The following is a 22,393-nucleotide window of genomic DNA, read 5'->3' as shown; positions in this document are numbered from 1 at the left end:
ACACAATATGTCATATGAATAAGAAAAATAAACGCAAAGGCATTATTTTACCCAAACACAATTTAAAACCAATTTAATTCTAGGGCACATCTTGCTCTCGGTATTTTATTTTTTAAATAGTATTAAATGTTCATAGCAATTTTAATATAAAGGCATTTCAACTTAAATAGTAGCTCTGATGAGAAAGATAATTGTTTTATGCAAAGCCTTTAATTCACAATAAAATAGTTTTGAAATGGCAATGACTTAGCAGTCTTTTCCCATTAACTATAAACTGCATCATATTACCATAAAATACTTCATATAGTGTAAGTCTCCTTTCTCCTCATTTACTTTCCCTAATGTTTATGGTGTGCCTATCCTGAAATAAACTGCCTTCTTCACCTGTCCAAGCCCTTCAGCCTCTGCATCCTCCAAGTAGTCCTTTTGTTTGACCACATTGATCTTCAAAGCAGGGATAGGTCAATAACCCCTGTAGGCCTTCCTGGCTCCATTACAATATTATATTCCTTGGATTTGTGTGTGTAATGTATACTGCGTTAGGATACACTTTTTGGAGCCAGGGTAATGAATACTTTATATGTCCATGCTCTCCAAAGAACTTAAGAAAATGCTGATGGAAAGTAGGAGCTTTAGAAATATGAAAAAAAAAAGTTCATATTCAGGTTTGACTTACACAACGAAATAACTTGTGGCCCCCATTTGCTTATCTGTGAACGGGTGACAATCTGGTTGCAAAATGATCACTTGAGGAGGGTTTACTAAAGATAACAGACCCCCAAGCAAGGTGGCAGGAATAGGACCTGGGAATCTGAATTTTAAGAAACAGCCCACCTAACCCTGAAATGCAATTTTAAAAAGCCCATTGTTAGTTGCTAACCTAATATCCATTTCTACATTCTTTCCCACTAAAAACTCCAATTGTCTACAGTGCATAATGTGCCTAGTGACCAGCTGCATTCCCTAGACACTGTCGTAGCTAGTGTACACTCATAGCATGCTCATCTCCCCCACTTATATAGTGCAGACTCATTAGACATAATTTTGACCAATTAGATGTAAGCAGAGGTCGGGAAAGCTCTTAAAATCAAATGCAGCCAGCAGGAGCCTTTTTCCTTTCACCCTTCCCCTTTTTCCTTTCACCTTTCCCCTTTTTCCTGCCTGGGGATTGCAGACCCCATATTAGAAGTAAACTGTCAGGTGATGAGTGTGAGGATGAAAGCCACACATGGAGGATGGATGACCAAGTGGAGAGAAAGAAGGACTATGGATCTCTGAAGCATCATGGAACCTCAGTCCCAGTCCTGGGTGGCTTACTTCCATACTTCTTGTTCCCTGAGAAAAATTAAAGCCCTATTTAAGCTTTATTGTACTTTGGGTTTCCTGTTACTCGCAGCCAAATGTAATTTTAACTGACACAAAAGCTGGACAATAAAAACATCGAAGAAATGAGAGGGCTGTATGTAGAACGTCTGCAAGAACACTGTGGAATCCATTCACAAATGTATAATTAACAAAAACTTGGAAGAGCTGAAAGATATGACACATAGTTTCTTCTGTCAACAAAAACAACAACAAAAAAGAAAAGCAATGAAAAACTCCAGAAAAACAAAAAACTATATAACAAAGTCATCTTTTAGCTGAAGCAGACAAAAATATGCCATGATTTTTGGTGGAGAATTTTGACCTTGATATTTGGGACATCCTTTTTTTCAAGTGGTCAAGTTTAGTGACCAAAAATCTAATTTCCTTTCCTATAGACCCAATCATTCCACAAGGTTCTATACTGAATGTTCATAATATTGTTTAAAATAATCATAGTATTGTAAACACTATTACTTTTTAAAATTTAGACAAGGCACTGAATTTGTATTTATAGACTGTAAATGCCCTAAACGTTGACAATTTATGTTTGGAGTAGAGGAGAGGAAGGAGAGAAGGGACTTGGCTTAGACATGCTGATCTCCCCCACTGATATAGTGTGGAGTCACTAAAACTTCCTGATGTTGATGGATCAAGAATGGAGGTCTAGGTATATTATATAATGTTATGCAAGTTAATACTAGAACTAAAAATAATATAAATAACAAAAATTGAGAAGCATTGGGGAAAGGAATGTGAGAGGCAGACCAATGTGCTAAATTCCTCATCTTTTTCAGAGCAGAAAGTAACATTTCCTGCAGGAAGCTGATAAAAAGAGTTACGGTGTTATCATCAGAGTTAAAAAGAGAATCTGGTAACAGTGGCTTCCTCTGGGTTGTGGCCTTGAGGATTGCTGGAGAAGAGGAATAAGACAGGAGTGTTTTTTGGATTTTTTTTTACTTGATATCTTCCATACTGTTGAGTTATTTTAACCCCTATGCATGCATTTCTTTCATAATTACAACAAGCATGTTTAGTTTATTTTTAAAGCTCTTGACAACCAACTTAGCTTGTGGAGCCATTGAACTAGACAGTCTTGGGAAATGTCTTTGAGCGTAAACACTCCTGTGAGCTTTTACTCTGGTAGAGCTGCCGCAGGGGTGGGCAAGATGCTTACTGTCCTCCCATAGGTTTCAATGTAAAAACAAGGTTTTAGAAAATTTTTGCCCAAATTTTATCTTCTAAAACAACTAAACACAGTTAAAAGAACAATGTTTTGAAATTATTTAATGAATCATTTAAAACTGCAACTTTTTAGGGGGAGGGTCTAGCTCAGTGCTAGAGCACATACTTAGCATGCACGGGGTCCTGGGTTCAATCCCCAGTACCTCAATTAAATAAACAAACAAACAAACCTAATTACCTCTCCCTCAACAAACATTTTTTTTAAAAGCAACTTTTTATTCCCTATAAAATTGGATTTTAAATATTAGATTATTCTGATTTGTATAATGAACTTTTATTTTTCTCTGAAAATCAAATCAAGAGCAGAGAACAAGTTTGGCAGCAATCAAAAGACACAAACACAGGGAGCGCTTTGCATCAGTTCTTCAATTTAATCTTTGAAGAAACAGCAGAAACATGAACTGTTACATAAATAACTAAAGGAGGAAGAAAACACTACCTAAGTAACAGAGGGAATTCACAGAACCTTCCGATAACAAGTAATTGTCAGGCTGGGGGGATACAACACAAAGATAATTCTCACCTAATTCTAATTCTGGGCTGTCATTTATAACAATTTCCAAGGTGCTATCAGGCACTTATAAATTTGAGTCCTGGTAACACCTGGAACCTCAAAATTCTGGAAATGCCTGTTGGTCTGTTTTTAGAGACTACTGTCAGAGTGTTGATGATTCCCAATGGAAATTTTTTTTTTTTAAATTTGGGAAGAATAGGGAATCCTATATGGGCATGGGGCAAATATTCAAATTATCTTTAATGCTGAACCATACAGAAAAAAAATAAATTTGTGACTGAAAGAGCTGAAGAGGCACAGACTTGGTTTGCCCAAGGCAGCTCTGGATCTCCTGGATTCTCCCTGCCTGCAGCAGCTGCCCAGGTGCTCAGCACTTCTCAGGCCACAGTCACTGTCAAGATCACGGTGTTCTGGGCCTCTTGCCCACGTCTTTTTTATTATTATTATTATTATTATTATTATTATTATTATTATTATTATTATTATTATTATTATTATTATTATTATTACTACTACTACTTTAGTTTTTACTAGAAAAGGGAGAGGAGTGCCCTCATCTTCCACCTGTAAACCTCCCAGCTTCCTTCTTCCCCTCAGTTACAGAAAAGACCAATCCCTCCGTGTGTCCTCTGGGTCCCACCCCATGTCCACTCACTTAGCTATCTCCTCTCCTCTGTAGGGCACCACACCAGACTTGCATGGTTCTTACATGAAGTTATGTTGGAGCAGCCTTGCTCCTGCTTTCATTTAAAAAGCCTAACTCATTCCTACATCCTTCCACCCTCAGCCACCACCATCTCTATCCCTCTACCCTCTGAGACAAGAGTCTCCTGAACAGTCACTATGTATTCTTCGCTGGCTATCACCCCTTTCTCACTTCGCATCCTCACTTCTGCCTCCCACCCCTGCAGTGATGGTCTTCCCACGGAAACACCTGTGTCTTCCTGGGAAAAAACGGAGGACACTTTTCAGTGATCTCCTTGGCTGACTTCTCAGCAGCCTCTGTCAAAGCGACTGCACCCCCTTCCTGAAACAGTCTCTACTCGGCTCCAGAGACAACCCCCTTCCTGGTTTTCTGTCTACTTCTCTGGCAGGCTCTGCTCTGTCTCCGTTACCTATTCCTGGTCCTGGCCTCTAAAGGTTGGTGTGTGTGTGTGTGTGTGTGTGTGTGTGTGTGTGTGTGTGTGTGTGTGTGTGTGTTTCTTTATGACCCTGTCTTAGGTGATCTCATCCAATCCCATGGCTTCAAATAACATCTATATTGCAATCTCCCAACTTCTATCTCCAGTTTTGTCACTCTTCTGATGAGCTTCAGACCTCTATATATATCTATCTAGCTGTCATTTCTCCTCGGTGTCACATGTCCCAAACCCAACTCTTGATTTCTAGCCTCCCCAACCCCGTTCACTGCCAAACTTTTCAAGCCTCTATGAGAATGGTGCCAAAATCATCTGGTTGTTGAGAATGGACACCTAGGGGTCATCCGTGATCCTCCCTTTCCCCCTCCCGTCTCTCTCTTCTATCCCTTGAATAAGGAAATTCCTCCACCTACCTGCCCCCCTCAGATATCAAAGCTGGCAAATAAGACTTTCTGGCCCGCAATGTAAACTAGTTTTTTCCCCCATTACATGCTCACAACATCCATGTGCTGAAAACAGCACCGTTCTCCCAGAGGCAGGCTGAAGAAGCCCTCCCGAGAGAAAGGATGAGCTTTCCCTAGACCTGGGGACAGCCTTGCCCAACCCGAGCAAGAGGCCCTGCGCAAACCTCCCGGGACAGAGTGGGAGCCAGGCCTGCACACGCCGGGGAGGACGCGGCGGGAATTCGCCGCACGGATGCCCACACTCGGCCACTGCATGGCCTTCCGGATCACGCAGACCTCCGCCGGGTGCGCGGCCCTGGGACCCTGCCCTGCCAGAAAAGGGAGGAGCCTCCCGTGGAGAGCGGGGCGTGGCCTCGGCCGGTGGGCCCCACCGCGGCGGGCGGGCCAGGCGTGGCCCGTTTAAGCGCGGAGAGCAGCGGGTCACGTGCGGAAGGGCTGGGGGCGTGGCACCAGGAAGCGGCCTCCGCGTCCGCGAGATCATCGCCGCCGCCGCCGCCGCCGCCGCCGCCGCCGCCGCCGCCGCCGCCGCCGCCGCCGCCGCCGCCGCCGCCGCCGCCGCCGCCGCCGCCGCCGCCGCCGCCGCCGCCGCCCGGCCGGCCTCTCCGCGCCCGGCGCCGCTCGCCCCGCTCCACACTGGCGGCCGCCCCCGGGCCCGCCGCCGCCGCCGCCCCCGCCGCGGCGCCAGCTATGGGCGAGGAGGACTACTACCTGGAGCTGTGCGAGCGGCCGGTGCACTTCGAGAAGGCGAACCCGGTCAACTGCGTCTTCTTCGATGAGGCCAACAAGCAGGTCCGGGCTGGCCTGCGTCCTCCTCCCCCGCGCGGCCCGGCGCGCCCTACCCGCCTCCCCCGGCACTCCCGGGTGTCCCGCGCGCCGGGGCCGGGAGCCGGGGGACCAGGCCTGGGCCTCCCCTGCGGTGCACACGCGGGGCCCACGCCGGCCCCTTCCTGTGCGGTGGCCCAGGGACCAGGCTCCGGACAAGGGCTTTCTACCCCGAAGTGACAGCTGGGGCGGACCCCAGCCCGCGCACCGACCCTGCGCCTCTTGGCCGGGGTGCACAGCTGTTAGCACGCCGGTCTTTCCCCGGCGCCTTTTGTTGTCCGTATTTGTCATCAGTTACCCTTGCAGTCAAGGGTTTAAACACCGAGATTTTCATTATTCTCGGAATATTGTAAAGGGGTGGGGGAGAAGCAGCGTGGCGGAGTAGCAGGGTGTGCGTAACTGGACCAGCGGCGCCTTTGCCGAAACGGTTTAAAACTTGGAGCCTCCAGGACCTGACCCGGTCTTGCCCAGCGGGTAGCGCTTGGAACGGTAGCATTTTTTGGTCTCTACCCACTTGTTTCTTAAAATTCACGCGGACACCAAGCATCTGCAGATTGATATGTGCCACGTTAGTTTAGTTGAACCAAGGGTGGGTGGGGTGTCACAAAAATCTTCATTGCAGGTTGGACTATGTGTCTAGAGCTTTTCAGAGTTGCTGCTTTCCCCTCGCAGGTGTTTGCTGTTCGATCTGGCGGAGCTACTGGGGTGGTCGTTAAAGGCCCAGATGACAGGAATCCCATCTCATTTAGGTAACTATTGCCGTTTTCAGAACACTTCACTATGTAGACAAAATGGTGTTTTTTAGTTTCTCATTCAGAAGAATGTCTTAAATGTCTTATAAGTGTGTTGGAGGGCGGGGCGGGTAACATCCCTGTCTGGAGGAAGAGGTGTTGTCTTGGTGGCACCGTCTACTATTTCCTGTCAGAGTGAATACGTGGAGTTCCCTGTGGTTTTAGGATCCAAATACTCCAAAGTAGGGCACCTACTTCCTGGTACTTGAAATGAGCTCGTGCGTTGATGTGCCTATTTCCGGTTTCTTGACAGAGGAGGGCCTTCATTTCCTCATTTGGCCCAGGGTCTTTTCAGAGTGATCCAAAGGTGGAGGCGATTCCTAGGTCAGTGTTTCCCTTGTAATAATGTATATTAAAATCCCAGCTTCCACTGTACTTAAGGGGACTGGATGTCCCCGATTATGCATGTTGAACCATTGTAGTTATGAATAGCAGACCCTTTCACTTTCAGAAATACCTAGATTTGTGATTACAGAAGGGGAAAGTACAGTGTGGGCCCTCAATTCAGTGGTGACTTTAGGAACATTTGACAGTTGGCCTGTGTGAATAGGAAACAATTTTTGAAGTAGAAAATGAATGTGTCTATTTTTTAGATCGTCATTTGTTTGGTAAACACTGACTGCAGCCTCTGTGCTGGGCACCAGGCATGTGAGGGCTTCGAGTTAGCCCGGCCCCCTTTTGGAAAACTCATGTTCGGTGTAGGGGACAGGTGGGTGGACACATACAGTTACTGTGGTGCCGGAATCTCGCTCTTCGGAGTGTTCAGAACGTGGCCACGCAGAAGAGATGTGGCATTTATCTTGGGATGGGCTGGGGAAGACCACTGCCTGGGAGGTTTTTTCAAGTCTTTGAGCAAGACATGAAAGGGAGGATTCCAGGTGAAGAGAAGAGGCTTCCTGATGGAGCGGACGAGTAAGAAGGCTAGAGAGCTTGGTGCCAGGGGACTCCCAGTCTGCGTAACTGAAGATCAGGTTTCCTGTGGGGAAGCGAGTGGTGTGGCCATTGGCAGCTTTTGACTTGAACCCTGTATATTCAGCTGTGGAATTAGGGCCTTACCTCGTTACTGAAGATAAAGGTGGGGTGTGGCATGATGAGATCAGCGTTTGGAAAGAACACGTTGTTGCAGGTTTGAAGCTTAATTAGTTGGGAGCAGGTCAGAGTCAGCCAATTAAGAGCCGATTGCTATAGTCTGAGCAGGCGCTGCGCAGACCAGCCCGAAGGCAGTGTAGACTGGCATCAAATAGGCACTTGGGTGCTTAGAAATATCTGGGGGTAAGACTCCGTGGTCTCTTGGGTGTGGAAAATGAGTGAGGCCGTAATGATTCAGATTGGGGGGCTCAGGAAGGCTTGAGGGGGGAGATGCTGAATTTACCGTCTTTGAAATATCTGTTTTTAATAGCTTTAATGTGGTTTAATTATTATTAACTGCATATATTTGACATATGTGTATAACCATGAAAACACTGCAGTCAAGGTAATGAACACTCCCATCCCCCCAAGAGTCTCCTCTGTGATCATCCCCTGACTCCCTCGTGCGTGACAGCTACTCGAGGCAGTTGTAAGGCACCAGGTGGAGCTGTCCTGGGCCTAGTGAGTAGGGAAAAGCGGGTGCCTCTTTCAAAAGCCCTGCTGTGAGGGCGATGGAGAGAGAAGGTGGAGTGTGTGGAGAAGGTTACTGTGTGGGTTCCGGCTTATTTTTGTCTAAAAGGAGTCTCGGCTGAGCGCGCAGTGTTCTCAGTTCCTCGTCACTTGTTACCTGCAGTACCATCGATCTCTCCAGCTACCTGTTGCCAGTTGGACTTCGTTGTTTGAAAAGAGGTCCTACTAATAGCGTGAGAAACTTAATTGTAAACTAAGATTTGCTGCTGCTTCCTGAATATTTAACTTGTTTTTTTCCTTCTCCTGAAGTGATAGAAGCTGGAATTCGGTTATGAAGTGTAACTCATAACCTGCTCTTTCTTGTTAAAGGATGGAGGACAAAGGAGAAGTGAAGTGCATTAAGTTTTCCTTAGAAAATAAGATTCTGGCTGTTCAGAGGACCTCAAAGACCGTGGTAAGACTTATTTTTAAGTACAGTGTGAAGAAAGAGACATTAGAAGTACTTTTGGAAGAGAATGCATTGCAGAATTCCAGTCTTAAAGGAACCATTTGTTATTTTAATGTCCTGGAAGCTGTGGCTATGTTGCACTGTGTTTGAGCCTTTGGATTTTTGAAGATGAGAAAGACATTCGAATGGATAAATAATTATAGGCTTAGTTTGTCATGTTTGACTTCAGAAACTTTTTAAGTTAATTTGGCACCTCAGGCATCTTTTGTATTGATTGGTAGCTAGGACCAGAGATTATGTGAAGCGTATTTCTGGCAACTTTGTGAATTACCCTTGCCCCAGTAACTCGGTCTGTTCTCTTCTCTCACCTTTCAGTTCTTGACCTAATAGGAGCAGATATTCCAGGCTGGAGCAGCTCGTTGGCATTTTAGCCTTCATAAATATTCACCATTTGTAAAGTAGAGAAAAAGCTGTTGGGAAGAAGGCAGAATCCTATCTCCTCCTGTCAGTGTTAATTGCTAAAATGCTTGGAAAGCCTCTTGTAACATATAGCAACCCATTTCTCTGAAATCAACTGTTGGAGGAATGACTTTTCTAAACCCTAACAGTATTTGGATTAACTCATTTTAAAAAATTGAATTGTCAACCTGTTGCTGTTAGAGGGGCAGATTGTCCAAATTAATGTTTTTATTTTTCCTGTCTTTGGTTTTTGTCAGGTTGGGGTTTTTTTGATCACTTTTTAAAAAAAAATTAATTTTTTTTTTTGGCTGGGGGAGGTAATTAGGTTTATTTTCAGAGGAGATACTGGGGATGATCACTTTTTAAATTTTTTTTTTTTTGTCTCATTGTGTACTGAAGGAGGTTGGCAGGGTGCTGCCCAATCCAAATTTCTCCTTGTGTGTGTGTTTTTCTTTCAGGATTTTTCTAATTTCATCCCAGATAGCTCTCAGCTGGAGTACACGCAGGAGTGCAAGGTATGGGTCCCATCCTTCCCCAGCGGGGCCGCGTTACCCACGTGGGTGACGTCTAGGCACAGGGGAGCTGGTAACTGAAAGCACGAAATGGAAGCAGGTTGTGTCTGAGTGCCGGGATCAGCCTCACTGTGGCTGGGACTGGGACACATCTCACAGTTGTTAAGGCCTGTTTCTCCATCTGTAAGGTGGAGCTGGGAGGATTAAATGGATGAGGGAGGTTAAACGCCGGGCCCTGAGCCATGTCAGCACGTGGTGGCTGTTGTCTTCCGGTCACCCCTGCCCCTCCCGCGGGGCTGGCGAGTCTGGGTCAGACCCTGGGTTCCCTACACAGCAGCCTCTTTGGAGGTTTTGGAAGAGATTTTTCTGTTTCCTGATAATGTTTTCTTTCCTTGACTTGTGCTGCTCATTCCTTTCCTTCCGTCTCTATTTCTCTCTTCCCTTCCTTCCCGCAGTGTAGGTTCTAATCCACTTTAATTAGATTTGCCAGGCTTGTTGAATGAGGCTGGGGGGCTCGGCTCAGAGCGGCATCGTGGCACCGGGAAACAAGTAGCAGCTGGCCCCAATAGGGTAGGGCCTTTTCCATCTGTGATGGTTTTGCTGCTTGGGGCTCCATGTGGGCCCCATGACAAGGAGAGGCCCGTCCGCCAGACACCTGTGTCCCTGGTGGAGCTCCAGGTGCTCCTTGTGGCCCAGCTGCCCCCAGGCTCCCAGCTCTGCTGTTCACCCAGAACACGGGGTGTCGGTCAGAGCCCCCAGCCCACTTGGGCAACACTCATGGGGAATCTTTGTACTTACAACGCCAGCTCCTCTGTTGTGTTTGACTCAGAGAGTGCTAGCTGTCCTCTGATTCCTAGAGACAGAGGATGATAACTGCTGGGTGGTTCCCTTTCTGCAGAACTCAGGCTTTTCCTTCTGTGCTGCTGACGAGGAGGGCTTCAGATTCAGGTGCTCAGTGAGGTGCTACAGGTGAAAATCTGGGAACACGCATTTGTTCATTAGTAATCAAATATGAGTAACATTAAAGAGTGGTTAAAAACATCAGGATATTTCAAGCTTTTGAAGAAAATTAAACATGTTTTTTAATTAATAAAAAAAATCTTTCTATAATTCTTTTCAGACCAAAAATGCTAACATACTAGGATTCTGCTGGACCAGTTCTACTGAAATTGTTTTCATAACAGATCAAGGAATTGAATTTTACCAGGTACTGTATCACTCACACAAGCTTTGTACGTGTGCCTTTTTGAGACCTAAAGCAAGCAGTGACATGACATGAGCAGTTACACCCTGTGATAACCCTCCGAGATAATTCTCTTGTCCTCCTGGGCAGCAGGGCAGAAGTGTGACTAACACAGTAACTTCCATAAATACGGACCTAATTAAGAAACTAGAACTTAATATCCACTGAAGCATCATATTTTTCTCTCTGAAATTACCCTCATCGCCACCAGACACAACCAAATCAAGACTAATTTGTTTGCAAAAATAAGTCAGGTCAATTGACCACATAGGCTCCTCCAAACTGACTGTGGTAGAATTCCTCAGGAATCTCAGGCTGAATCCCCAAAAGGCCTCTCAGGGCCAGGAAAGCCATGCCAGAGGCCTGCCATCAGATTCCGCCTCCGCGGCTTTCCCTCTTCTAGAGATCCCCAAAACATCCAGATTCCTGTACATGGCAGGAGACAGTCTTTCCCATTCACCTAGTAAGGCTGCTCGGAACCCAAGTCTCCAGTTTCTAGAGGGACCAGGCAGAGAGAAAAGAAAAATATTTCAATTCTACCTACAGAGGTGTAATTTTTACCAAATTGCTATGAGCCATGAGTAACTTGTGGGGGAGAGCCTCCATATATCTGGAAAGCACAGATCAAAACCAGTAATAGTCCAGACAGAAACCGTAAGCATTCACCGTTTCACTCAGTAACTAATCCTTTTTGTTAACAGTTTCATGAAGCTGTCAGATTTTCCATTAGGCTTTTAAAATTTCCCCAGTTCACTGGTGCAGTCTGAAATGCGTCAGAAACCAGTACTTGTCAAAAAATCTTTCCTGTGAATCTTTTTGAAGATGAAGCACTTCTTCCAAAGCATCAAAGTCCAACAATTACTGTCTATAAATGACAGAAGACTTAAAAATGTACGGATGAACACCGGATTACAAAGTAATCCATTAAGCTGGTTACAATAACTAGAATTATGGCTGATAACATTTACTTTAACACATCAAATAATCCTAGTTAATTTAATATTTCTCTTTCTCTCTGAGATGCCTCAGGATTCCTCTGAAGCATCTCAAAGTTAGCCGGAGGTCAAGAGAACTTTTAGAATCTGCCAGACAGTCCTTACTCACATAACCAAAGTGGCATGCTTTTTATTATTTTCCTCGTCAGTCTCCGGACATCGTGCTGGTTTTAAGTGAAGATTCTGTTTCTTGAACTTCGTTTCAGGTCTTACCAGAGAAGCGGAGCCTGAAACTCCTGAAGAGCCAGAACATCAACGTGAACTGGTACCTGTACTGTCCCGAGAGCGCCGTCATCCTGCTGTCTACCACGGTGCTCGGGAATGTGCTGCAGCCCTTCTATTTCCGGGTCAGAGTCAGCCCCGCTTTAAAAACAAAAAAAGATGCCCATTTTCCCCCTCCTGCCTTGTTCCTCTGACAACCTCACTGGTGCAGTAACTTCCAAGGGGAAGGTTCCTCCAACAAGAGCCTCGCCACTTCTGGCCACTAGAGGGCACCCCCGTACCATCCCATCCCCACCAAGAGGGAGTCATTCTGGGGACAGGCTCCCCGGACCCTGGAAAGGATGGAAAGACATTGCATGTGTGTATAGCCTCAATGACTTGACGTAGGGAGTGCTAAAACATCAAAGAGGTTTAATAAGCTTTTCCTAAGACATTTTTCTCCCCCAAACAGGCTGGCACTATGTCGAAGCTGCCCAAGTTTGAGATCGAATTACCAGCTGCACCGAAGTCCACTAAACTGAACCTTTCCGAGAGAGACATTGCCATGGCGACAATGTATGTCTGTCCTTTGAGAGAAGTCCTTTTCATAATAGCTTTCAGGGATGTCAGTAAGAGAAGAGGCGTGTTGTAAGCACCCTAGGGCCACCCTTGGCCTAGGTAACCTCCATCAGGACTTCCCCTTCCCCGCTTAGTACCAGGATCTTATGATTATAGAAAGCCTGTCATCTTGACATTCTTTTGTAACTTTACTAGCTTTGTGATCTTGTGGAAGTGTTTTTTCCACAATTCTAGTTGGATAAAATGAGAACTTGAACCAATTTGTTTCTTAGTTTTAGAATTTTTTCTTCATTCTGTGAGTTGAAGCTTATCAAGGATTATTTTTTAGCTAAACTATATCATACTTGCTCTAAAGAACTAGTGTATATTTTTAATCTAACATAGATCTGAATTACGCATGTAAGAAGATCTATTTTAATTTGGAAATGCAGATATCTCAGTTTTAAAACTTTATTATGAAAATATCAAACACAAAAATAGAAAGTGATACAAAGAGCCCCCTAATTCCCATAACCCTGTTCAGCAAATACCAGTATTTTGCTCCTAAATTTCTTCTGATTCTTCCATAGCCTAAAATGGTGGTTTCCAAACTATAAAATTTTTTAGCACTCAGAATGCCTTTTTTTTTCCCCCAAGAAATCTGAAGCATCCTGGTTTAGAAAAAGAAAAAATGAGAACAGTCCTTGCCAAAGTGGAGGTAGAGACCTGCGCCTTCCCCTTGGTCTCCTCCTTGTCCCTGAAGTAGGCCCGGCACAGTGTGAGCCCCTGGAGTAAAAACGAGCCTGCAGGAACTGGTCACAGCAACATTTATCAGAGGAGCTTAAAAATGAAGAGTGATTGTGTTTTCCTGTGATTAAGGGATGTACTCGTTATACAAAACTGGGAAATTACAGAACGTTAAAAAGAAAATGGACTTAGCATATGACTCACTGACACCTATTAACAATACGTATTTCCAGTAGTTTGGGATATTCTGTATAAGTTTGTGTTTTTGTTTTGAATAGTATGATCAAGCGATATTTAGGTTTGTATCTCCCCTTTTCACTTAACTTGTAACAGGCTTTTTTTTTTTTCAAGCTAACTTGCGCTTTCTTGTAAATGTTTTGGTTGCAAAAGATCCCACTGAGTGAGTATCTCGTAATCCACTTAACCATGGCCTCACCACTCAGCAGTTAGAGCGGAGGGGGTTCAGGCAGCAGAGGGGGTTCAGGCGGCGGCGGGGCTGATGTCTCTGTTGTTGGCAGATACGGGCAGCTGTACGTGCTCTTCCTGAGGCATCACTCGCGGACGTCCAACAGCACGGGAGCAGAGGTCGTCCTCTACCACCTGCCACGGTACACTTCGTGCACACTCCCCTCTTTCTCCAGTTTTGAGGCATGCACTAAGGCTTGTCGATCTAGTTTTTGACCTTTCTGTTGTCCTGCAGAGAAGGTGCCTGCAAAAAGATGCACATACTGAAGTTAAGCCGGACGGGGAAGTTCGCCCTCAACGTGGTGGACAACCTGGTGGTCGTGCATCACCAGGACACAGAGGTATGAGCGCGTGGGGGTGTCCGGGCCTCTCGCCTGGCTTCCAGTTGGTAAAGTTAACCCAACATTCTGGGCAAAGACAAGGAAGTGCTTTTTATGTTGCAAGTTTTGGTCTTCCAGGTGGAAGTGGGTTTCATATTCCAGATGGTTTAGGGAAAGCAGTGATGCCCTGTAAGTTGATAGGATAATTAGAAACTGTTTTCAGAAAATCACACAGGAGGAGATTGGACTTTAGAACAGTTATTTGGTTGAATCAGCGTAGCTGGGAATCCACCACAGAACCGCCATGTTGTGTGAGCACACGGCTCAGTAGTTCCCTTTTGAGGGTCCGTGATGATGGTTTTGAGGCTGTGTGGCCCAAGAGAAAGAGCTAGGATGGGTCCTGCTTTTTCTGCAGCGTTAGCTGGATGTCTGCTGGTAGACAGGCCACTTCCTCCCTCCTGGAGGCTGGTGACACCCCAATCACTTACTGATGAAGATGCTGCCACTTACAGTGAAAAAGATCTGTTTAAATTGCTGGAGCTCTTAGCTCATGTCATAGGAGGTGAGAATACTTAAGAGCTGATAAAACAGAGAGAGAGGGCTGCGATGTTGTAGCAGGTTCCTGCTCCCGTGGGAGCTGGCGCAGGGGTGGGTGCAGACACAGACTCGTCAGCGGGGCTGAGACAGCAGACGTGAGGCGTCAGGTGGGGCGGGTTGAGCCGTGACTCATTTTGGGGTCACCACCTTGTCCTTCCACCTTAGACGTCGGTGATATTTGACATCAGGCTAAGGGGAGAGTTCGATGGCACTGTCACCCTCCATCACCCGGTGCTTCCCGCCCGATCGATTCACCCCTATCAGATCCCCGTGGCAGGTAAGAGGGATGGAAGGAGGAGCGGGTCCGGGCGTCCCAGATCTGTTTGCCCTTGTGATGGGTGATTCTGCTTTTTTTTTTTTTAAGTGAAACTCATACCAATTCTATAAGTTAAAACTGTGTTCTTGTGAAAAGCACTTTGTAAGAAAAATGAATCTTCCTTTGAAGAAAACAGAATGATTCTCTTCTGTGAGCTCTGAAGTGGATGGTTGTGATTACCCATCCAATTGGGAGGATTGTTTTAATGTTGAAGAAGCCGGCGGCAGCGTTTTGTTTCCTGTGCTCTGTAACCCCGGGGTTAGACGCAGCTGCTTACAGCGGTTTTAGCCCAGGATCACTTCTCCTTATCTACCTCCCGTTCTGAGTCCTGATTACAACAAATACCGCGTTCTCCCCTGGCTGAGGTCACAGTCGGTGCTTACGGCTGTGCTTCTGAGGTTGTTCTGAACCAGTGCTCCGACTTGAAGGGGCAGCAATAGGAAGTCAGAGGAGACACGGTCAGTATTTCAGGGAAGGGAAAAGAAACCAATGGGTCCTTTTGTCTTTTCCCAATGTGATCCGTTTCAAAGTAGAACTCAAACATTGTGTTCTTTTTAAAGGAGGTTGGAGCCCAGAGTAAGTTAGTTGAAGTTGCAGCATGTAGACCGTAGTCAGCAGGTGCACATCTGGAACTTGGGAGCCGTGCCAGGGAGCACTGGGGGTTGGCCTCGCCTGCAGCCCCGGTGTCCTCACTCGGGTCACAGAGCAGGCCAGGCTCGGGCCGATGGCAGGAGAGGAGCGCTGCCTCTCGCCTGCCCCCTGTCTTTCTGGGGGAGAACACGCTACTGCGGACCGGGAACAGCAGGGTTGATGCATGTGTGCCATCTGGTTGGCCCTCCGTTCCCAGGTTCTGCGGCCGAGGATTCAGCCAGCCACGGACCGTGTGGTCCTGCAGTTTCCACTGTCGCAAAACAGCCGTGTATAAGTGGACCCACGCAGTCCAAACCCACCTGGTTCGAGGGTCAGCTGTAGTCTTCATGTTCTGTGTTCTTTCCAGCTTCTTTCTTTTCACAGGATAGTGAATTATCTGGGTATTTGGTTCTGAACCACCCAGGTAAATTTTTCAGTCCCTTGACGCACACGTGTGAATGAGGAATCGTCTTTGGTTATTAGAAAGAAAATGCTGTGAATGGAGTTTTGACCTGCTTTCCCCCTCTTGGCAAGACCTCTTCGTGGATTGTTCTCAACTTCCTCCTTCCTCCTCATGTGTGTTATCAGTGGGACTTGACTGTTCACTTCTTCGTTGTTCAGCTACGGTTGAATAAACATTTACTGAAGGCTTTAGAAAGCTCAGTGTTAAGCTAAGTGTTAGATTTAGATTTACATGCCTGTGTTAGCAGCACTTCGCAGTTGTCTCGCCAGCCCTTGCACACGTGTCTTCTCCGTTCGTAGGTCCTGCTCCCGTGACCAGCCAGTCCCCTGTCCCATGTAAACTCTGTATCCTTTCCGATGCGTTGGCCGTGCACAGGAGGGGAGCCGTCACCCCTCCTCACACTAGGTCTAAGGGTGGTCTGAGACCCCCCCGTTAGGCATGAACGTCATGGGAAGCGCCCATGGGGTTTCCTTCCCATCGCGGGCCGGACACCTGGGGGTGGTTTGCCTTTTGTTTTCATGTCTTCCTGGTTCAGAATTTCCTATAATGTGCAGATTCTTCATCCTGGATTGTCTTTCAACCTGACATCATCATCAGTGCGAGCCAAGGTGGGTCGGAGGTGGGGGCGTCCCAGCCTGGGGAGAGCTGAGAAAGGGACCACTCAGGTCATTTCTGACCAAGCCTTTAGTTCTCTCGGGGACCCCAGTTGACGAAGGCTCTGCCTGCCCAGCCGGCAGGCAGCGTGGGTGTTGGGAAATTCCCGGACTGGTGAGTGGATGAGATAAGGAATTCCTCCGGGAGCCTGTGGTGTTAGCTGTCAACCAGGGAGCCGGTCCAGGAGAAAGCAGAGCACAGGACTGTCAGCGCACACACTGACGCCTCCCTTCAAGGTTCAAGGGGGTCAGGTGCGGGGAAGGAGTCGCCCTGCGTTGATTTGAGACTTGTCGCCCAGGTTTGGTAGCTGCTCCGTTGACACGGCTGCCAGTGAACATGCAGGGTTACTCTGGGGGCTCAGCCCACACACACAGGTCATCGACCCCGCTGTAGTCGGGCAGGCCCTGGGTGCGGCCACCTGTGCTTCAGTTAGTGAGAAGCAGCCACAGACTGCTTGGCGGCAGGTCCCCCAGTGTTTAGGGGAACCACTGTTAGGGCTTTTCTCGTTTGCGTCAGTTCAGTTCACTGCCTCTCAATCCAGGTTACCTCTGGAACCTCCAAGTGAAACTTCAGCCCATAGTAAACCTCTTGCCAGATAAAGGAAGACTCATGGACTTTCTCCTCCAGAGAAAGGAATGCAAGATGGTCATCCTGTCTGTCTGCTCGCAGAGTAAGTGGCTGGGCCCCTCCCCCTTGTCTGATTCCCGTCAGGCCTGTGCTGCCCGAGACCTTTTACTGGGAGATGGGCCCGGTGTTTATGCCTTGTCTGCAGCCTACAGCCTCCTTCTTCACTTGAAGGTGGATTATTTAAGTGCCTGGAAAGTGTGCTGAACATAACGACTTGCAGAGACTCGGGTAGAAAAGACTAAATAAAGCAGACCCACACATGAGCACGCACGAGGGTGGAGGCTCCTCTTCCCAGCTTGCAAACAAACGTTTTCAGAATCCAAGTCACTCACTGCATTTACAGTTAAACTCTGAGAGTCTTCTGATACCCTCCGTAGCTGCTTTAGGAACCAGCAAGGGCTGGTGAGTGGCTTCCAGGCTTCTAGTCTCTAAACTGTACCGTTTCTCTGAATGCCTGGTAATCCTTGGAGATGAGTCATTTCTCTCATAGCCTTTCTCACGTTGCTACGTGTTGAAGTTCTGAAGTTGACGCGGAGTCGGCTGACCTGCGTGAACTTGACCCCTTCCAGTGCTGACCGAGTCAGACAGAGCAACGCTGCCGGTGATAGCCACTGTTTTTGACAAACTCAATCAGGAGTATAAGAAGTACCTGGACGCTGAGCAGAACTACACGATGGTAAGTCGTATGTATTACCCAGAGGGGCTCCTCGCACCTGGGTGTGTTTTCAGCGTCGTCGTCGTGCAAGGTTCAGGTGGAGTAACGCCACCGAGGCTGGCTGTGTGCCAGAGGCAAGCTGCCCGCGGTGGGGGAGCAGTAGACTCCTAGCTTTCTGTCCATCCAGAGCCTAGAGTTAGTAAATGAGAAGTACAGCCGTCTTGTCGCTCCTTGTTCCTCTCCTTTTAGGATGTAATAGGTATAACAATAAGACTCACCCTGGCCGCCAGTCAGGGTCCTGTTAGGAGAGTGGTGATGGGACGTTAGGACGCTGCTTTCCTGTGTAGCAGGCGCAAACGTTTGTGGTGAGGGGCTGGGAAAAGGTACCCTGGCCTATCAGGTTCTGCTGTGCTGTTGCTTCTCCAGCTTCAAAGCAGCTAGAGGAGAAAAATTCAGGGCAAGTGGAATGAATTAGTCCACTTCAAAGACCTGATCTTCGGAAGGTGAAAAATGTTAGTGGTTTTAAAAGAACCCCTCTCCCCTGTAGCTACTCGAGGATAACAGGGCTGAGGCAGGCTGCTTGCAGGCCGGTGACCTGGGAGCACGTGTGTCCCTGTCTTATCGGACACGTCCTCCTGCCAGTGTTCTGGGCTGGGGGCAGCAGAGGCCTGATCCCAGTGGCAGTTTCTGAGCATCCCTGCCCTGCAGCTCTCAGGCTTTGTAAACCCAGCTGGTCCAGAGTGTGGTCCTCCCCCAGCACCACCAGCACACCCGGAGCACCTGGAAGTGCAGGCTCTCCACACCCCGCCCCCAGGTGCCCGCAGAATCTGTGTCCCAAAGCTAGGTGAAGCAGTCAAGACGTTCTCTCAAAAGCGGCTTCAAAGTATGCCACACTTCTCAAAAATCCTCTGGTAATTATAGTTCAAATTATGGTCCCAGGGACTCTCTGGTTACAGGAGAACCCGGTCTCCATGTGAGCAGGAAGCTAAGATTAGAGAACAAAGACTTAAAGGTCAGAGGAAGTAATAGAAAGGCCTGGCCTCTCGGCTGGTTGGAAGTGACATCGTGGTTATGGAAGCTGGCAATCTTCCCGCCCAGAAATAAGAGCAGAGACAGGCTCACTAAAGCTAAGGAGGTTGCTGCTAAAGCAACGCAGTGAGCGTTCCTCCCCAGTAACGTCTGGGGAGCTGTGCTTACCCTTTAAAACCCACTGACACGACTACAAGAGAGGTATCCACTCGTTGTAGGACCAGGGCTTCATAAAACGAAGATGCAGTAAACCATGTCACTTTTATTAGAGAACAAATGCCAGGTAGTCTGTGATTAAGAAAATCAGGGAGTTATGTTAAGAGGTTTAAAAAAAAAAGTCTTGAGAAAACAGCATGTGCTTTTTTAGTTCCATCTGTGAACACTGTTGTATTTTTAGGATGATTCCTGAACTCTGCCCCAGCCAGCACAGGAAAGAGCCTTGTCCGAGTCGTGGAATAAGTGTCATCTGCTCACGTCTTAGGCTCACAGCATCTCGGAAGTCAGCCCTTTTGGTTTCACTGCAGACACGTCATTAGCCACACGTGGACTAAGATCACCTGTGTGATTTGCCTTGCAGGCAATGGAGGCCGGGCAGAGCCGGAGCAGCCCGCTCCTCAGGAGGCCAGTGCGGACCCAGGCGGTGGTCGACCAGTCGGACATGTATACCCACGTCCTATCGGCCTTCACGGAAAAGAAGGTAGGGGGGCTCGAAACAAAGATCTTATTTGAAGGGCATAGAGGAAGATGAGCAGAATTCAGAACGTGATTAGAGTGACCGGGGTTATCTTGGGGGAGGACTGAATGCTAACAGTTTGGCTTCTGACACTCAGGCCTAAAAGTGATCACCGGTGGCGGGGTGGGGATTCGGGAGGGATTTGTGCAAAACCAGCCACGTGGAAGAACCGTGGGGGTAGGGGGACGGGTAAACGAGGACTCACACGGAGCCTCCTTTGCAGCCCTGACGTCTCCCCATTTCTCCCCTCTGTAGGAGACACCTCATAAATTTGTGATCGCCGTGCTGATGGAGTACATCCGCTCTCTGAACCAGTTCCAGATTGCAGTACAGGTACCTCTGAGTCAGCATGTCGCCCCACATTAGAGGGGCGCGGGGGTATTTAAGCAAAAACAGAGTCAGTATGGTAACTGGGACGGCCACCTCACACGCCACCAGGGGCCGCATACCTGGCTCCGACCCGAGTGGCATTCCTGACATGACCAGAGTTCTCAGTAGGACGATCAGTGTCACACCAGGCTGGGTTCTTTCACCTGCACGGTGAACCCACTTCTCTTATAGTCACGGAAACTTTCACCCATCAGTTAGAGCAAACCGAGCCTCTAGTCCATTGTGGTTGAGCGATGTGGAAACTGTCTCTCCCTCTGTCTGTCTCAGCATTACTTACACGAACTCGTCATCAAGACGCTGGTCCAGCACAACCTCTTCTACATGCTGCACCAGTTCCTGCAGTACCACGTCCTCAGCGACTCCAAGCCTCTGGTAAGGGTCACTGGATTTTCACTCTTGCAACTTAAAATTTGACCATCCAACAGATTATGGTGAAGCTAATCTGAAAGTGTGTCTTTCAGGCTTGTCTGCTGTTATCTCTGGAAAGTTTTTATCCTCCTGCTCATCAGCTGTCTCTGGACATGTTGAAGGTAACACTGAACATCAGTTTTAAATGGCACCGAAGGCACTTCCTGTTGCTTGCACTGACCTGGGTTTCTCTTTCTCCTGTACTTCTAGCGACTTTCCACAGCCAATGATGAGATAGTGGAAGTTCTTCTTTCCAAACACCAGGTGTTGGCTGCCTTAAGGTTTATCCGGGGCATTGGTGGTCACGACAACATTTCTGCACGAAAATTTTTAGATGCCGCAAAACAGACGGACGACCACATGCTTTTCTACACTATATTCCGGTTTTTTGAACAGCGAAACCAGCGTTTACGGGGGAACCCTAGTTTCACACCAGGTGAGGATACAGCTGCAGGGAAAGGCCTGGGGCAGCCACAGACTCAGTAGCAAGAGAGCACGAGAAGCTGGGGAGAGAAGTCGTGTGGTACGGGGAACTCCTGGGTTAGGTTTTGAAAAACAAAATTTTGTACCAGCCTGCATAATCCCAAGCCCATGGTTTGCAGTAAGAGTGGATTCAGTGTGCTGATGGAACCTGAATTCTGCTCTGAACTGCGGTGGAGGGGAGTCTGGGGGACATCTGGTCCTGGAATGTCCATTTCTGAAGAATCAGGAACGAGACAGGAGATGGCAGCTGAGGGTTTTAAATGGCCTGGGGCTTGTTAATGTTTGTTTTAGGCAGGAATCACTGGCTAATCACTTTTAAATCCAAAGTTATGAAATTCCAAGGCACCCTCCTTCTTAGGACGGGAAAGGAGCGTAACTGCTCAGGCCCCCAGCTTCCTCGAGCTCGGGTATCAGCACGAGGCGGTGGTTCCCCCCCCTCCCCCCGACAGGCGGGCCTCTCCGTCTCCAAGCAGGTGGCGACTTGCTGGGGGCTGCGAAGGTACCTGACCAGTTTTGCAAACAGAAACAACTCAAAAGCTTAGGGAAACAAAGTATTTTATGAAAGAAAAATAAGTTAAAACCCACTGTACACTGCTGCGCGCTGCAGCGTGTTCATTCTCTCGCTCCCTTTACAGGAGAACACTGTGAAGAACATGTTGCTTTTTTCAAACAAGTTTTTGGAGACCAAGCTCTCATGAGGCCTGCAACGTTCTGAGGTCACTTGCTAGTTTTTTTTATATATATATATATATATAAAAACGTGTATAAAGTTAATTTATTGCATTAATAAAGCTCTTTAAACTACAAAATGTTGTAATAAAGAATATCTATGACATCTTCCAATGTTACTAAAAATGTGGTATAGAACTTGGGTGATGGCTTGCTCCTAGAAAAGGAGAAACGTTGCATTGATTGGCCTTTAGAAAGTGTCAGTGAGCAGATGCCAGCCTCCCTCAGTGCCCGGTCCGTGTGCCCGAGAACCGAAGATGCACCCGGGTCCCGGGCTGCCTTCGGGTCCAGTAATACTGCTTCCCCAGTCCGAGTCTGCATTCCTGAGTTTAAAAGCGCTATGGCCGAAGCTACTGTTAACTAGCCTGATGTCTGGTCACATCCAGGGTTCAACCGGGCCTTGACGACGCAGCCACAGTCCGGGGGGTAACCGACCGCCCCGCAGACACAGTCTCCCGAGCCCCGGGGGTGGGTGGGGAGCTAGAAGTTGAGGAGCTGCTCTCGCTCTGTGCCTTTGTATCGCTCTTGCGTCGCTAAACTTTTGGCTCTGTTTACTGATGGTCCTGGAAGGGATAAGAAGAATTAATTTTTGGATCATTTCTTTAGGAGAAGGAAGACAGTTTCTACTGTAACAGAACTTCCTGTTCCCCAGAGACTTAGAAGAATAAAAACAAAACAAAACAAAAAAACCCAAAACCTCAAACCCCTCATTTTCTCCATCTATTTCAATGCTTCAGCTTTGTCACAAAGCTATAAATCAAGCAAGCTGGTACTGTCCTTTCAACCACAGGTCAC

At 47.5% G+C, this 22,393-nt stretch overlaps 2 protein-coding genes across 3 annotated transcripts in view; one reads left to right on the top strand and one right to left on the bottom strand.

The window, feature by feature from the left end:
• Positions 1 to 5,301: 5,301 nt before the first annotated feature.
• On the top strand, positions 5,302 to 21,678 carry RMC1 (regulator of MON1-CCZ1). 2 transcript variants are annotated; one of them, XM_031439067.2, is made up of 20 exons: positions 5,302 to 5,513; positions 6,219 to 6,295; positions 8,306 to 8,390; positions 9,302 to 9,358; positions 10,476 to 10,562; positions 11,800 to 11,940; positions 12,267 to 12,370; positions 13,618 to 13,707; positions 13,800 to 13,905; positions 14,647 to 14,758; positions 16,190 to 16,234; positions 16,445 to 16,498; positions 17,086 to 17,214; positions 17,741 to 17,847; positions 19,433 to 19,552; positions 19,844 to 19,921; positions 20,246 to 20,350; positions 20,440 to 20,508; positions 20,597 to 20,822; positions 21,505 to 21,678. In XM_031439067.2, exons 1-20 carry the CDS (start codon positions 5,412 to 5,414, stop codon positions 21,582 to 21,584), a joined length of 1,974 nt encoding a protein of 657 aa, XP_031294927.1. In that variant the 5' UTR covers positions 5,302 to 5,411; the 3' UTR covers positions 21,585 to 21,678. The 2 variants fall into 2 exon arrangements, with proteins under 2 accessions (XP_031294927.1, XP_031294928.1); XM_031439068.2 differs by lacking the exon at positions 16,190 to 16,234 and having other exon boundaries at positions 5,358 to 5,513.
• Positions 21,408 to 22,393, bottom strand: part of NPC1 (NPC intracellular cholesterol transporter 1) — a 39,192-nt gene continuing 38,206 nt past the window's right edge. The window contains exon 25 of the mRNA XM_010976955.3: positions 21,408 to 22,161. Within this exon, the coding sequence (XP_010975257.3) occupies positions 22,079 to 22,161 (83 nt within the window). The 3' untranslated portion in view covers positions 21,408 to 22,078. The remainder of the gene's footprint in view (positions 22,162 to 22,393) is intronic.

Source organism: Camelus dromedarius, chromosome 32, assembly GCF_036321535.1.
Source record: "Camelus dromedarius isolate mCamDro1 chromosome 32, mCamDro1.pat, whole genome shotgun sequence".
Lineage (NCBI taxonomy): Eukaryota > Metazoa > Chordata > Mammalia > Artiodactyla > Camelidae > Camelus > Camelus dromedarius.
This window is presented reverse-complemented; position numbering and strand designations above follow the sequence as displayed.

What these genes read in the sequence shown, in the direction of transcription:
- RMC1 (XM_031439067.2), top strand. Translation starts at nt 5,412, where the DNA reads ATGGGCGAGGAGGACTACTACCTGGAGCTGTGCGAGCGGCCGGTGCAC. An exon ending in CCCTGTCCCATGTAAACTCT is followed by an intron (nt 16,235 to 16,444) that starts GTATCCTTTCCG and finishes TATAATGTGCAG; the next exon opens with ATTCTTCATCCTGGATTGTC. An exon ending in AGTTCCAGATTGCAGTACAG is followed by an intron (nt 19,922 to 20,245) that starts GTACCTCTGAGT and finishes TGTCTGTCTCAG; the next exon opens with CATTACTTACACGAACTCGT.